The following is a 13,907-nucleotide window of genomic DNA, read 5'->3' as shown; positions in this document are numbered from 1 at the left end:
ATTCAAGAGGAATTATAAAAATTACTATTAATTCTCTTTTTAATATAATTTAATTTCTCAAATAATTTATCATTAATTATTGTTAAAATAATAAAAATATTTTAATTTTATTTTTATTTTGAATTAATTAAATATCTGATATCTTATTTTATTAATAAAATAATTTATTCATCTAATTTTTTATACATAAATTAAATTTAAAATATAATATATACATATATTACATTTAAAATATTTTTTATTAAAATATCGTTAATGTGCAATGTTCTAAATTATTAAAAAATAAATGTGTTCTGCATTTAAATTGAATCATACTATAAATGTATTTTATGTGCATATTTATAATTTATATATCCATTAAATATAAATTAATATGATAAGAAATATTTAAAATTAGAAGAGTTAAAATAATTCATTATAATTTTTATGATTTATAATAAAATTTTATAAGTAAATATTATATTAATTAAATTAGTAAATTAAATAATAGAATAATTTATTTATTTATATATGTATATTATATTTTAAAATGTAATATATTATATTGATCAAATTAATAATATGAAAACAGGTCATCATGTAAATGAAAGATAGATGGTTCTTTTTCCTTTATTTTCCCTTATAAAGCTCTCACTATATAGTTTAAAATTTTATTTCTTTAAGTAATAATTAAAATTAATCTGATTGGTATTTTAAAAAAATTTAATTTGATTGAATTTTTTTAATAAAATTTTATAAATAAAAAATTACCATATCGTAAATGTGGATAATTCAAGACCACGTGTGGGAATGTGAATAACCCCACATGATCAAAAAGAAAATCAGCGGCCATATAAAGATCATGCATTATTTATATATATTATTTCCTTTAATTATATAAAATTCACTTTTTATTATAAAAAAAACGTATTTTTTATAAAATAAATTATTATTAATCTAAATACTAGTACTTATTTAAAATCGTGTGAGATTTGATTTAAACTCTTTTAAGATAAGTCAATTAAGAGAATCTCATAATAATCCGTTAATCAAAATATATTAGCATGAGCTTTAACAAATCAATCAGGAAAATGTCACAAGCATTTCATATAGACAAGTATCACAAGCATAATAAGTACATTAAACAAGTACATTAAACAACGAGGAAGAACATTCATTGAACATGTTGTTTTTTCCATTCATATAACATAATTAACATGAGAAGATAAGTAATCCTCACATCACTTATGGATAGGGAGAAAATCTACAGGAAGTAAAGAGATATGTACTAACGATCGGTGACTACTAGACTCAATAATAGCCAACTAGTCACTCTCCCTAAAAAGTATTAGAGACGCAATGGAATGTGAAAGGAGTAGACATTGCTATACTTGAGTCATCACACCTTATAATTATACAATATATCACTATACTTGAGCCATCACACTCTAAAATTATATAAATAAATATAAAATACTCTCTTTAATTTCTAAAAATTACATTTTAAATACTATTTTTATGTGTATCGAGAATAATCCATAACCTTCTATTTAAGTTAGGATCCTATTGTATATCTGGTCAAACTGATTCTCAAATCAAATTTTGTATTGCAAATTTACTGATAGTGAAAACCATCCCATTTTATGTCATTTGTGACACAAGAGAAAATAGGGATTAAGATGAATTACAGGAATGACATTTTTTGCACTGCACATCATGGCTGTTTGATTGCAGCTGAACAACAATATTTGGCAGTAGAGCTTTGATATAATAATTTATGCTTTATTATAATAGGCTTTTTTTTTCAATTTTTTTGGTTATCGCCCTCTTATGGTATATGCCACAAATTCCCTATTATTCCCAACAAAGCTCAAGCTTAGGAAGTCACCTTTCAGAAGAACAAAATAAAGCCTCCAGAGACAAAATCAATCAGATCCGAAGGTCTGAAGGCATTTACACATTTGCTTCGCCCTTTACTATGATGAATTCTCAGGCTGGGCTGTTCTTGGATCTGTGGGTGAGGGAGGACGATTGCTATGTCAGGGAACAAATCCAACAAAGAACTCAATGAAAAGTTAGATGGTAATCATTATCTTCACTCTGTTTGATCATAAAGTTTCTGCCTCTTTTTTTCCTTTATGATTATGGTTCCAATGGGAAAAAAAAATATACAGCGTATAACTATTATATTATCTTTCTACTAATTCAGCCTTGTCCAATAAAAAATGGTTGAGCAGATGGATTAGAATTGGCCTACCATCAGTGAATAGGATGATGCTTCGAAACTTGCCTGCAATGGGAAAAGCAATCACGTAAACTTTCCCATGCCTCCTCTCAAGCCATGGCTGGCCATTCATTCACATGGGCTGGTCCAGTAAGCATTCTAGGAACCCTCAACTCATACCTGGACACAGCTAACGAGGAATTGGAAAACATCTTCCATAAAACATGTATCACATGGCTGCTGGATTTGTCATTTATGATTGATTTTTCTTTCCATATTAATTTTCATCAACCATCACCTACTGTTACTAACTTTTTCATTCCTTTTTGGGTATCCACTTTAAGATGTTAGTTAACAGGGAGAAGATGGATGGGTATGATTTTAAGTAACTTGGGTAAAATAATAAACCAAATTGCACAGAAGTCAGGACCAAACATAGAGAGCTGGAATTTATAAAAGTATGATCAATTAATGTTTGTAGCTCAAGAAAAGTACATAATTTGTGATACAACACCATCAATATCGACCTGCTTTCCCCACTTTAACATCCAATCATCCAAATTCATGAAGAAAACAATAGCAACCAGTACTGTTCTCTCCACTAAAATTACCAAAGCTGAATAAAAAAAAAAAACAAAAAATAAAAGCTGCAAAAGATGACACACCAATACAATGATTCCTCCCCTCCTTTCTTTTTTCAACTTTTCTGCTCTCCAGCTGCACTTCTCCATAATCAATTGTATAATAAATTAAACAATAAAATTGGTTTCTAAATTAGCAAAATTTTCCCTAATCTAAACTCTTGAAGAACTTTACCTTCCAATCAACCACACCTTTTTGAGAGAAGAATAAGGAAAACAATAAGGAAGACTATAGAAGATAGCCCAATTGCCACACCAAGGACAACCTTATTAGGACCATGATGCTTTCCACCCTTGTTGCTAGAATCATCCTCTGAACTATCGTCATAATCTGATGAATCACTTTCACTTTCACCTCCCGATGAATCTTTAGCTGGTGGTGGTGACATTGGCAGTCCATGCTTATCACAAGGAGCAATCCCAAGCTTCAATTTTGATGACAAAATTGTATGATTGTAACACAAATTGCCATTCCCACCAACCTTGAACACATCCAATCTCTTCAAAAAGGTAAGATTGAAAGGCAAAACGCCATGGAACTCATTGTTCGCAAGATTCAAGTACCTCAAATGTTTCATTTCTGAAAAAAATCTTGGTATTGTCCCATTGAACTGGTTTGAGCTCAGATCAACATGAACCAAACCTGGAATCGCTGACATAGAATCAGGGATCGACCCAGATAACAAATTAGACCCCAAAGACACATTCTTCAATGAAATCAAGTCACCGAAATTAGTGGGCATTTCACCAGTAAGACTATTAGAAGAAAGATTGAGAGTTTCAAGATTTTCCAGGATTGAAATGGAACTGGGTATCCTTCCCTTAAGCCTATTACCCGACAAATCCACATGGGTAAGATTCAAATGCAAATGTTTTGGTATGTAGCCAGTGACATTAGCATTAGAGATAGTAAGAGACCTAAGCTTACGCATATTACCAAGGATCACATAAAGACCACCAGCATTGACAGGTACATTACTTACAGTGAGATCGGTGAGGTTGACGAAGTGAGAGAGCCAGACACCAGTGAGGCGTTTGAGAGAGTGAATGCAAGTAAAGGAGTGAAGAGAGAGGGCAAGATCTGAAGGAAAGCGAATGGGGACGATGGGACAATTGGTGAAAGTGAGAGCGTGCAGAGTGGAGAGGGATTTTAAGGCAGTGTAGGAGAAAGAGACGTCAGAGGAGCAGTTGGAGAGGCGGAGAGAGATCAGGTGGCGGAAGGGAGAGGCAGAGTCGCAGATAGTGGAGTTGTGAGGAGAGGGCTGTATGCAAGGGTCCTTGGAAGTGGGGATATCTAGGGATTGGAGGGCTCTGAGTTGTTTAGGGTCTAAGGTGGAGTGGGCAGAAGCAGATGGGGTGGTGGGAGAGGAGGTAGGGGAAGGAGTGGTGGAACGTGGAGTGGGAGAGGAGACGGGGGAGGCAGTGGTGGAACGTGGAGTAGGAGACGAGATTGGCGAGGTGGCGGGTGAGACAACAGTGGTGGTGGTCGTTGTATTGGCGGCTTTAGTGGAGGCGGAGACGAGGAGGAGGAAGAGGAGGGAGAGATTGAGGAAAAATGGTGGCTTTGACGGTGGTATTGGTGGTGACATTGTGGAGAGAGAAGCGAGATTAGGGGAGTGTGAGCCTGTGAGGTATGCGAGTGTCCACTGTTGTTTGTAGGTGGAAAGTAAACATGGGAAGTGAACAAGATTAGATTCGCAAGGTGCATAGTTAGAGTACTTTCATGACCTTGGATTTGCTACCATTTTGCAGAAATGCAAATATTCTCGAGTGATGCCAAATGCTAAGATAAATGCCGATGCTAAAATTGAAAATAGTGGATGATCCCAGGGGTATCATGGTCAGTAAGCATACAAAAATAACAATCTTTTAAACATGATTCAGTTTTGGGGAAGGAAGTTAGTCAAATTGTCTGTTAATTACAAGGGTCAACAAGCAAAGGTCTCAGAACTTAATTACTCGGCCACACAACAGCCATTCAGAAAACAAAATATTAAAACAATAAAATTAATTTTCTTTTAAATTGTTTTAAGCAAAGGGCAATTTCCCATTAAGCATAATCAATTTCAATTTTCAAGAGAGCCCATAGCTGTAGCCTGGTATAAGGAGTTGGGTGGTTTCCAGCTCCTTCATTCTCTTCTTTCTTTTATTATTTCTTTATGGTCCAAGGCTTATGTGTGCATTATGCACTTCAACTTTCTTGGGAATATCTTGATTTACTTGTAGGCAAAACTTTCTTAATGCTTCCATTTCTTTCAATTATCAAACTCCATTACTTGTTTCAAGATTCCTATTTCAAAAATTTATTTCACATTCATGATTATATATGCATCATAGATGTGAAACTTTCATAGCAAGCATGTACTTTTTCCTTTGGGGACTAAAGAAGTTATGGCTAGTGGGTAGCTACGCCCTCCAACAGGTTGGCTCCTTGGTCCTCGTCAGATATTAAGAAAGGGATGTGTTAACCAAAGGATGATCCCCAATTGATAGAACATAAAACATGAGAATGTATATCATCACTATTTATATATTCACGTTAATATTGCGGATCAGAGTGTTGCTTAAACCTCATAACATAGCCAAAAGGGAATAATATGAATTGTTCAAAACCTGCTAGAAAATCATATTGCAGTGTGGTTCAGCAGAGAACTAACTGCAGTTTCGAGATTCATGAGAGGAAGTAAAGATATTCACAATCATAACCCAGTTTTGAAAGATCTAAAAGGCAAGCAAATTTCTTGATGGGAACTCAGCAATCTATGGAAATGCAGGTTTGAGCAACGGCAGAGCTATCGACTTTGCTTACGAATGGATTAATCTTAACCCAAACGAGAGAGAAGACAGAGGCCAAAAGTATGGACCACAGAACAACAATGGTTGGTGTTCTGTTCTGGCGACCCATGAGACCCTTGAGGAATGGATAGAGATGGAGAATCACCCAGAAGGCAAAAAACACCTTGCCGAAGAGAGGTCCCCATGCTTCATATCCTTTGTTCAGTGCATCTGAGAATCCAGCAACAACACCAACTATATTGAGAATGATAAGGGTTGTTGGAGGAATCAAAAGTGTTGTCCACTTGACTAAGTAGAGCTCGCCAAATTCTGTATCATCCGCTCCTTTTGCAGTGACAGTGAAGTTGGTATCAATGCCGGCCAACATTTTCAAGAATCCTTGGAAGACAGCAAAAAGATGGGCTGAAACACCTCCAATCACCCAGAACTGTTCGTTGCGCCACAAATCTTCGATACTGACACCACTCCATCGTAGCTCAAGCACTGCAGTTACGATAATGGAGATAAAGAGGCCAAGAAATAGCATGCTTGCCAGGTTTGAGAGCTGGATCAGTAACAAGGTATGATGCCAAGTTAGTGCATTAAACAAAGGATTCTGAAGCACATATATTGGCAAATTGAAGGATTTACAAGACTCAGATTTTTATCATAAGCAAACTGAGAAGACTAAGATCTAGTTAAAAAAAAGAGGAGAGAAAAAGCTACAGAAAATACCGTTGGTATGATGAACTTTCCTGTGAGAAGACAAATTGCAGGGAGTGTACAGTAGGCAATGAGAGGGAGAGATGTAAAAGGATAAACGATGGTGTTTACATATGCCAGCCTTTGAAGCCATTTGAGACGGCCTCCTCCATACCCATACCAGAGAGGACAGTGTCTGCTCAAGAAAATTTCCACAGACCCAAGAGCCCACCGGAGAACCTGGTGCAAACGATCAGACAGATTGATGGGTGCAGACCCTTTGAATGCAGGCCTTAAAGGCATGCAGTAAATTGATCTCCATCCTCGGCAGTGCATCTTGAAGCCAGATAAGATATCCTCAGTGATTGACCCATATATCCAACCAATCTGAGAATACACACACAGTTTCATATCTCTAATAAATTAGCTATTGCCTCATGGTGTAGTTGAATTTCGAGAATGACACTAAAATATCATATTGATGTTTTGGAAGGTTCACCTCTTTTCCCCATTCAGTCTTCTCTTCATAGCTGCAGCCAATAACATGTATTGCTTCCTTGATGAGTGTTGATGGGTTAACAGATTCGGGTACTCCTCCATTCGCCATTAATGTAGACTCAATGAAGACAGATGATAAACCAAAAGTTTTCTCAAAGCTCATCTGGGAGATTAGCATTGACCTCTCATACTCATCATAATCTGCAGAAGTTTAAACTATCTTGGAAAACTCTCTTAATTTATCATAAATAAGGCTATCTTCGGAAAAATAAAACTTACTATCAATCTCTGTAAGATTAAAGATGGCAGAATTCAAATCTTCTTGTTTTGCCTCTCGATAAACCTCAGCCAGATCTTTTGCGGGCTTCTTCTTAGAGGGGCAGCAACAAGAGAAGCATGAGGAGGATGAGGAATTCTTAGGTAAGCTAGGCATAGAAGGAGGCCCATAGCCATAAAGTGCTTGCCTATTGAAAACACAACCTGTTCCCACGTACACTGGTCCTTGAATGCCATCAAGTCCTTTCATGTTAACCTGAAAATGAATTGGGAGAAATTTCAAAACTAAAAAAATCTTACAATTCATTCACATATTTACAGTACAATGTTTCTGAAGTGTTGCCTAGCTACTTTTTTGCATTCTAAACTTTTGATCTTTAAAATCCAAATTTAATGACAAGCTCGATTGGGAAATATTACATCCATCTGAACTTTGAAATTAGTAGAATCCAAATAAGTATCAAAATCCTGTGTTGTGTCATCTAGGAACTAGAAGAATTTTCTGAAAACGAACATGTTTACATCACATAATATGAAGACCATAATTATCATCCATATTCGGAACTAATTTGTTTAAGTGAATGCAACATAAAATGGTTGTGCTTCAGAAATATAAATCTCTTTGTACTGTATAAGCAAGTATTGAAATTGATGGGGAGATTAAACTGGCTTTAAACTTACGTCAAAGAAAACCACATTTCTGTTGGCATATCGATCACTCTTATCTATGCCATCAAATCTCTGAGGGAATTGCACGAAGCATACATCTCGACCAACTTGTGGGTCCATCAGGATGCACATCGCCTCTCTAACAGCCTTGCTATTGTTAACATAGTGGTCACAATCAAGATTGAGGATGAAGGGAGCATTTGTGAGAACTGCTGACACTCTCACCTATATTATGCAATCAATCAAATATTAATACACCATGGAATTCCTTTTGAGGCATCACTGATCTTAAACTATATATACTCACTAACGCATTTTCAGCACCGGCCTTTTTGTGGTGCTGGTAGCCAGGTCTTTTCTCTCTGGAGACATAAACCAGACGGGGAAGTTCATTTCCCTCTACATCACGAGCTCCAGTGTTTCCAAGGAAAACCTGTAAAGTGCCTTATGAGGAAATTGAATCTTTCAAAAATATGTAGTGCTTTCTCAGGTTCACTGATGAATAATGATGTTATTTAATGAAATCAATGCCCAGAAAAGGGAAAAATAATCATGCCAGAGTCTTTTTTTCCTTTTTTTTTTCGGACAGAAAAATTTGAAGGTCTCCAAGGGATATTGTATGCATAATTTCAACAAAACTCAAAAGTTTTCTTTCAGTACTTCAGAACAAAAAAAAATCATGCTGGATTTCATTTTGTGGAGACAGAAGCGGGAGAGTGGGAAAGTAGCATCATTTTGGATACCAAATGCTTTGAAGAAAATGTAGAGTTGTAAAATATGTAGACTAATTTCCCTAGTTAACTGAAGTTTAACCTGCACGGATCTCATCTTAAATTTAGCTCAAAAGGAACTAAGAAAAAGTTTGGCAGTAGACTCTCTACCTGTTCATCTAGGTCTCCTCGTAAAAGCAAAAGGTATCAAAGATGCCAACTTGCCAAGTGCGTCTCATGATTTTTAAAGGTTAGATAGGATAATTGATTAATTGATGCAACGTCAAAATACTCTTTTTACAAAGTCAAAAGGTTTAACAGGATAAAATACTGTGAAAAAAAAAAATTAAACCTGAATCATGCCAGGGTGGTCACGTGTGTTATTTCCAGGCCAAGGTGTTCCATCCTGCATAGTCCACCCTTCCTCAGGTGTTTTCTGCGCCTTTGCTACTAAGGCATTAATTCGAACTTTGTACTCTTCATAATCTCTCTGCAACCAAATAGTAGGCATAGATATGGTTATTATTTTATAATACAGAATTTAATCCCTACATCAAAATGGCACAAGTTTTTAGCGCTTACTTTCATTGCTCTACGCTCCTTCACAAAAGAAGGCTGCACCTTATCTTTCAAGTAATCAATCTTCTGTGAGAAATAAAACTCAGGAGCCCTTGGTTCAATTGAGAATTTTTTGCAGAATGGAATCCACTTCCTCGCAAAATCGGCTGTTTCTACTAAGGATTCAAATGTAAGCATGGCAGCACCGTCATCAGATACATAACAGGAGACTTTATCCACAGGGTAGTCCAAAGCAAGGATGGAAAGCACTGTATTGGCAGTGATCAATGGAGGTTCTTTCAATGGATCAACTGTACTCACGAAGAAGTCCACCGCAGCAAGTTGATTAGGCTCACCCTCCCTTTCATACCTGGGACAACATACAGTAAAATCATAACATTTTTTTTTATATGTTCAAAATTTTCCCTTGCATAAATGTCTGTGGTCAAGTTCTTTATAACAGGGTCATTTGTAACTCTTCCGCTGTGATTTGTATTATTCATATATAAAATATCTCAATATTTGACATTCTCTTTAACATTACAATGCCTGGGAAACTCTGCCTACTTCTCTAGAGATGAGAAATGAAAGGTCAAAAGATTATAGTTTTATTTGATTAAAGCAGAAAGTTGCATGCATCATTAGATTAATGTCTGTAAACAAGGTTTAGCAGTATAATTTTCAATTACCCCCCAGAAAGAATGGTTTCATATATTACTGGGACCATTACTAAAACATAGTAATTTCTGAAACCGTAGTGAGCTCTGGTAAGATTATAGTCTTCAACTTTAATTTTTTAAGATAGAATGTTGTAAGTTTTGCATTCAGGTGTACCTTGCAGATAGCCTGTCAATGTATGTTTCCCTATTGACAGGACACCACTTCGGGAACTGATCCAGCACCCAGGAAAATGCAAACCAAATCTCACATATGACAGAAGTAAGCCAGAGACCATAAGCGCTATCTACAGGATTTGTTATTCTGTAATGGAAGAAAAGCCCAAGAATGATCAATCGCATAATTATCACAGTTCTGTATGGTGTCAGTTTGTTCCGTGAAAGTGGAATGACAATTGAAAGTGGCTCCGCAGCATCAGAAGATCTGCAATACACAACCTTATATATCTTTAACCACATCATTTATAAAAGAACATGGCAATTCAAATTGAAGCATCAAATAAATACATCTGAACCCATCATGATTCACAAACATATGGAGCTGTTCAAGTTTTCTATGGAATAAAATGGAGTAATAACTATGTGCTATACACCTGTCCCTAAAAAATCTCCATGCATGGTGTCAAAATGAAAGAAATTCAAAAGCAATGACACATATATTTATAGTGCATTCAGGGAAGTGTATTTTTTCCCCTTTTGTTTTTGTTAGATGATGTTGGAATATCAGAATCTGTCTAGTAAAATTTAACAACACATCAAGAATCATCAAGTCATCAATGCCTTGGTAATAAGAAATTCTTAGGTGGACTTAGTCTAGAAAGTCATTCATAGACTACACTGATGATATCATGCCATGTTAGAATAATGATAGATAAACTTGATATTTATCAATAATCATTCTTAAATTGTGGATGATGTGAAAGAATCTACTAGATTATTCCACAACCATGGGGTAGACTAATAAGCCCACACAAGTGAGAAGTTTATTATAAAATTAGGAAGTTTAAATTTCTATTATTTAGGAATTCTATTACTACTTAGGAATATTTTTAGAGTTCTATTAGATTTAGTACTTTTTTTTTTTTTTAGAAAATTAAGTTGTTTTGAAATTCTAATCCTGGTATTAGTAGGACTAGCTGATATGTTATTAATACCTATGTCTTCTATGTATTTTATCAAAGATTATTATGATATTATTGACAATTAATAAGATTTGGGAATTTATTTCTCAACCCCTTGTTCTTCTAGTTCTACATCAATTTGGAATCAGAGCTTGCTAACATCACATGTCCAACAAAACATCAACCTGCAACTGCTAAGAAAGTGGCTGACAAGACTTCACAATAAGAATTTATTGAAATTTGTCCTTGAATAATTCTTTTGTTTATTGGTTAAAAATCTTCACTGTGTTTCGTTTCAATGACTTTATCAAATCATTCAAGTTGTGTGTGTGATTGGAATTTGAAATATGAGGATTTGGGTTTGAGTTTTCTTTGTACTTACGGTTTCTCCTCCATCTGCTGCTCAGATGGAATTTCAGCTGGCTCTTTTTCAGGCTTCGGAGCATGTTTTTTCTTCTTGTTCTTTTTATCTTTCCAACTCTCCACCCGATTTTTCCAAATTGGATTCCCAGATTCATCATTCATTTCTTCATGAAAACAGCAGAAGAGGTGATTAATGACGAGTTTAAGGGCTGAAATAAGCAATAAACAATATTAAAAAGAAAGGGCATCACTTACCACTATCCACTGTAGACACACTACTGATATGTCTTGCATGAATTCCAACATCCTGTGCAAGCCAAGATGAGTTAGATACTGCTGTTTGATTCCCAGTATTTAAAAATTCATGCACAAACAGGTTTGAATGCTCAATTAATAAGTCAGGACAAAAATGGAAACAAAGAAATTTATATTCATCCTACAGTTGACTATGAATCAGAATTTTGTTAAAGATGATCACACCTGAGAATTGTTGAGGTCAGATGCCATAGTGGATTGATTGCCTGGTGCCTTTGCTTCACCATCATCCAGCAAGTTCTCTGGAGATTTCAGGGTAATGGAATCAGCATGATATATTATGGCGGATCATAAGATTGAAAAAAAAAAATAATAAATGGGAAGACAATTATCAACTAAAATTCAAGTTTTTCAGATTCTTTCAAAGATTATTATCTTGCAGCTTTTTTTTTTTTTGGATGAATCTTATTATCTTGCAGCTTATTAGCCATGATTCAAGTCCTCAATGAAAAAGAAAATGACAGAAATGTTCTAGGAAAAAGGGCCGGAACATTCTTTCTTTCACATCTTTTACAAAACCATACACATCAGGGTATTCAAAGAAAATTGAATAGGAAAAAAAGGCAGAAGTTCTTATATTCAGTATGGAGATTGCACTGAATACTACTTGAATTAAATCGATTTTTTCAACTATAAAATTGTCAATAATTACAATAATATGAGAAGATGCCAATCCAAGGCAATAAATGCCTTGATGATTTAAAATTGCCATTGTCTATAGCAATTAAAAACACAGAAAGAGCAGCCGGAAAAAAATTAAAAAAATAAAAAGAAGAAGAAAAATGGGGAAGATAAGTTGCACCATTGTAGGGGGAGCCACAGCGCAGGCATACTTTCCGACCCTCCTTGATCTCGTACTCGAAACAAGACTTGCACATTGGGAAGTTACACTCATGGCAAGCCACAAACTGCTCACCATTAGCATTTTGCCCCACCTGCTCACCACAGGCGTGGCATATGGGAACCCCAGATTCCATCATCTTGCCGATCAGTCTTTCCTCTAGAACCCAAAATTGGATATATGCCCCCGATTCTCAATCCTCCTTGTCTTGGTCTTGGCCTTGTTTTTATATGAAATGCCCGAACCGAAGCTAAAGCGTTTTGGTGTCTTAATTAGAGAAGGTGGTAATGGCATTTTTGTAATGGTGAAGAGGGGTGAGCCTGGCGGTTGGTGGGCAAGGCAGTTGAGGTGTTGGTGTCGTCTGTTCTGCAGAGAGAGATGAGAAGCAACGTCTTTTTCTTTCTTTCTTTTTTTTTTTTTTTTTGCTGGGTATAAGGAAAAAGATTTGAAATTTTTGCGGGAAGTTGAAGGCAGGCTTCGGTTGGGAAGGCCACATTTTAACTGACAAACTTTGAATTCAAGTCCCTCTCAGAAAATCCATATATATGAATGCATATGTGTCTGGGGTAAGAAGGCTAATGCTGGCGCTGGCAAAGGAATCGAAAACTGTCACAACCCAAACAGTCCAGGTTGGCCCATGCCTCAGATTGCCACCAATAATCATATTCAGATCAGTGTCAGAGCAACTGTTTGTAGTTAGGTGCATTAGTAACTTTTTTCTTTCAGATTAAGATGGGGAAATTGCCAGACCAGGTGCAGAGTACAGACTCTTACCCTTCAGGAAATTATAATTAGATGAGCTCAGACAGAGAGCTTCGGAAAAATGAAGAAACAGAGTAAGCAAATCCAGTTCAAAGGAGGCAGAATGGGATAACAAATACGGACTCGTGTTACGGTGCCTGACTAAATAAATTTATTCAGATAAACTAGATTGGATGCCCATTTTTTACATAAAACTCAAGACATTCAGCTGTCTTGATATTATACAGGAAATATCCACACATCTAGGCAAGGGAAAGGTACGTTTGGCCATGAATGTAATTGACAAATTCTGCTTACCCATAATAGCAATTCATCAATCATGGATATTTGAAACATGCCCAAATAGAAAGAAGCTTGCTGCCAAATTTTAGCCGATGAGTTGTATCCTATACCAGCATCAGGGAGCTAAATATCATCTTCCTGACACAAAAATGAAAATGTCACCACCCTATACAACAAAAATAACATCCCTTGTACACTTCTCATATCATGATAAACTTGATAGGTTTTACATCTAAAAAAGTTATCGCAACAAATAGGGCTATTCAACTAGTAAGATGATACACAGTAGAGTAGATTAATCCTAACTTATATTAGTTAGCACTCCAAGCACTCATGGGGAGGATCAATGTGCCCTCAAATGCGAGCCTCCCTCCAGGGGATGTGAACGATTCTTGAAGGTTCAGAATAGAACTGAAAATTAGACCAAACAAAAAAAAAAGGTTATTACAGAAATTAAATCAAATTTATTTTACTGTTTTAATTTGGTTGTAGTTGTTCATCAACAATCAAACTG

At 35.7% G+C, this 13,907-nt stretch overlaps 2 protein-coding genes across 2 annotated transcripts; both read right to left on the bottom strand.

The window, feature by feature from the left end:
* Positions 1-2,629: 2,629 nt before the first annotated feature.
* On the bottom strand, positions 2,630-4,588 carry LOC110631888 (receptor-like protein 51). The gene has a single exon (XM_021779902.2). It carries the CDS (start codon positions 4,431-4,433, stop codon positions 3,027-3,029), a length of 1,407 nt encoding a protein of 468 aa, XP_021635594.2. The 5' UTR covers positions 4,434-4,588; the 3' UTR covers positions 2,630-3,026.
* A 755-nt stretch (positions 4,589-5,343) lies between these two features.
* LOC110631887 (cellulose synthase A catalytic subunit 8 [UDP-forming]) lies at positions 5,344-12,634 on the bottom strand. The gene is made up of 13 exons (XM_021779901.2): positions 12,311-12,634; positions 11,674-11,750; positions 11,449-11,500; positions 11,213-11,357; positions 9,867-10,133; positions 9,057-9,402; positions 8,827-8,964; positions 8,072-8,197; positions 7,777-7,989; positions 7,099-7,351; positions 6,821-7,020; positions 6,355-6,708; positions 5,344-6,184 (listed from the first exon to the last, which is right to left on the bottom strand). Exons 1-13 carry the CDS (start codon positions 12,486-12,488, stop codon positions 5,597-5,599), a joined length of 2,937 nt encoding a protein of 978 aa, XP_021635593.2. The 5' UTR covers positions 12,489-12,634; the 3' UTR covers positions 5,344-5,596.
* Between the last annotated feature and the right edge of the window lie 1,273 nt (positions 12,635-13,907).

This window comes from Hevea brasiliensis, chromosome 11 (assembly GCF_030052815.1).
Source record: "Hevea brasiliensis isolate MT/VB/25A 57/8 chromosome 11, ASM3005281v1, whole genome shotgun sequence".
Taxonomy (NCBI): Eukaryota; Viridiplantae; Streptophyta; class Magnoliopsida; order Malpighiales; family Euphorbiaceae; genus Hevea; species Hevea brasiliensis.
Note: the sequence above shows the minus strand (reverse complement) of the source record. Positions and strands in the feature narration are given on the sequence as shown.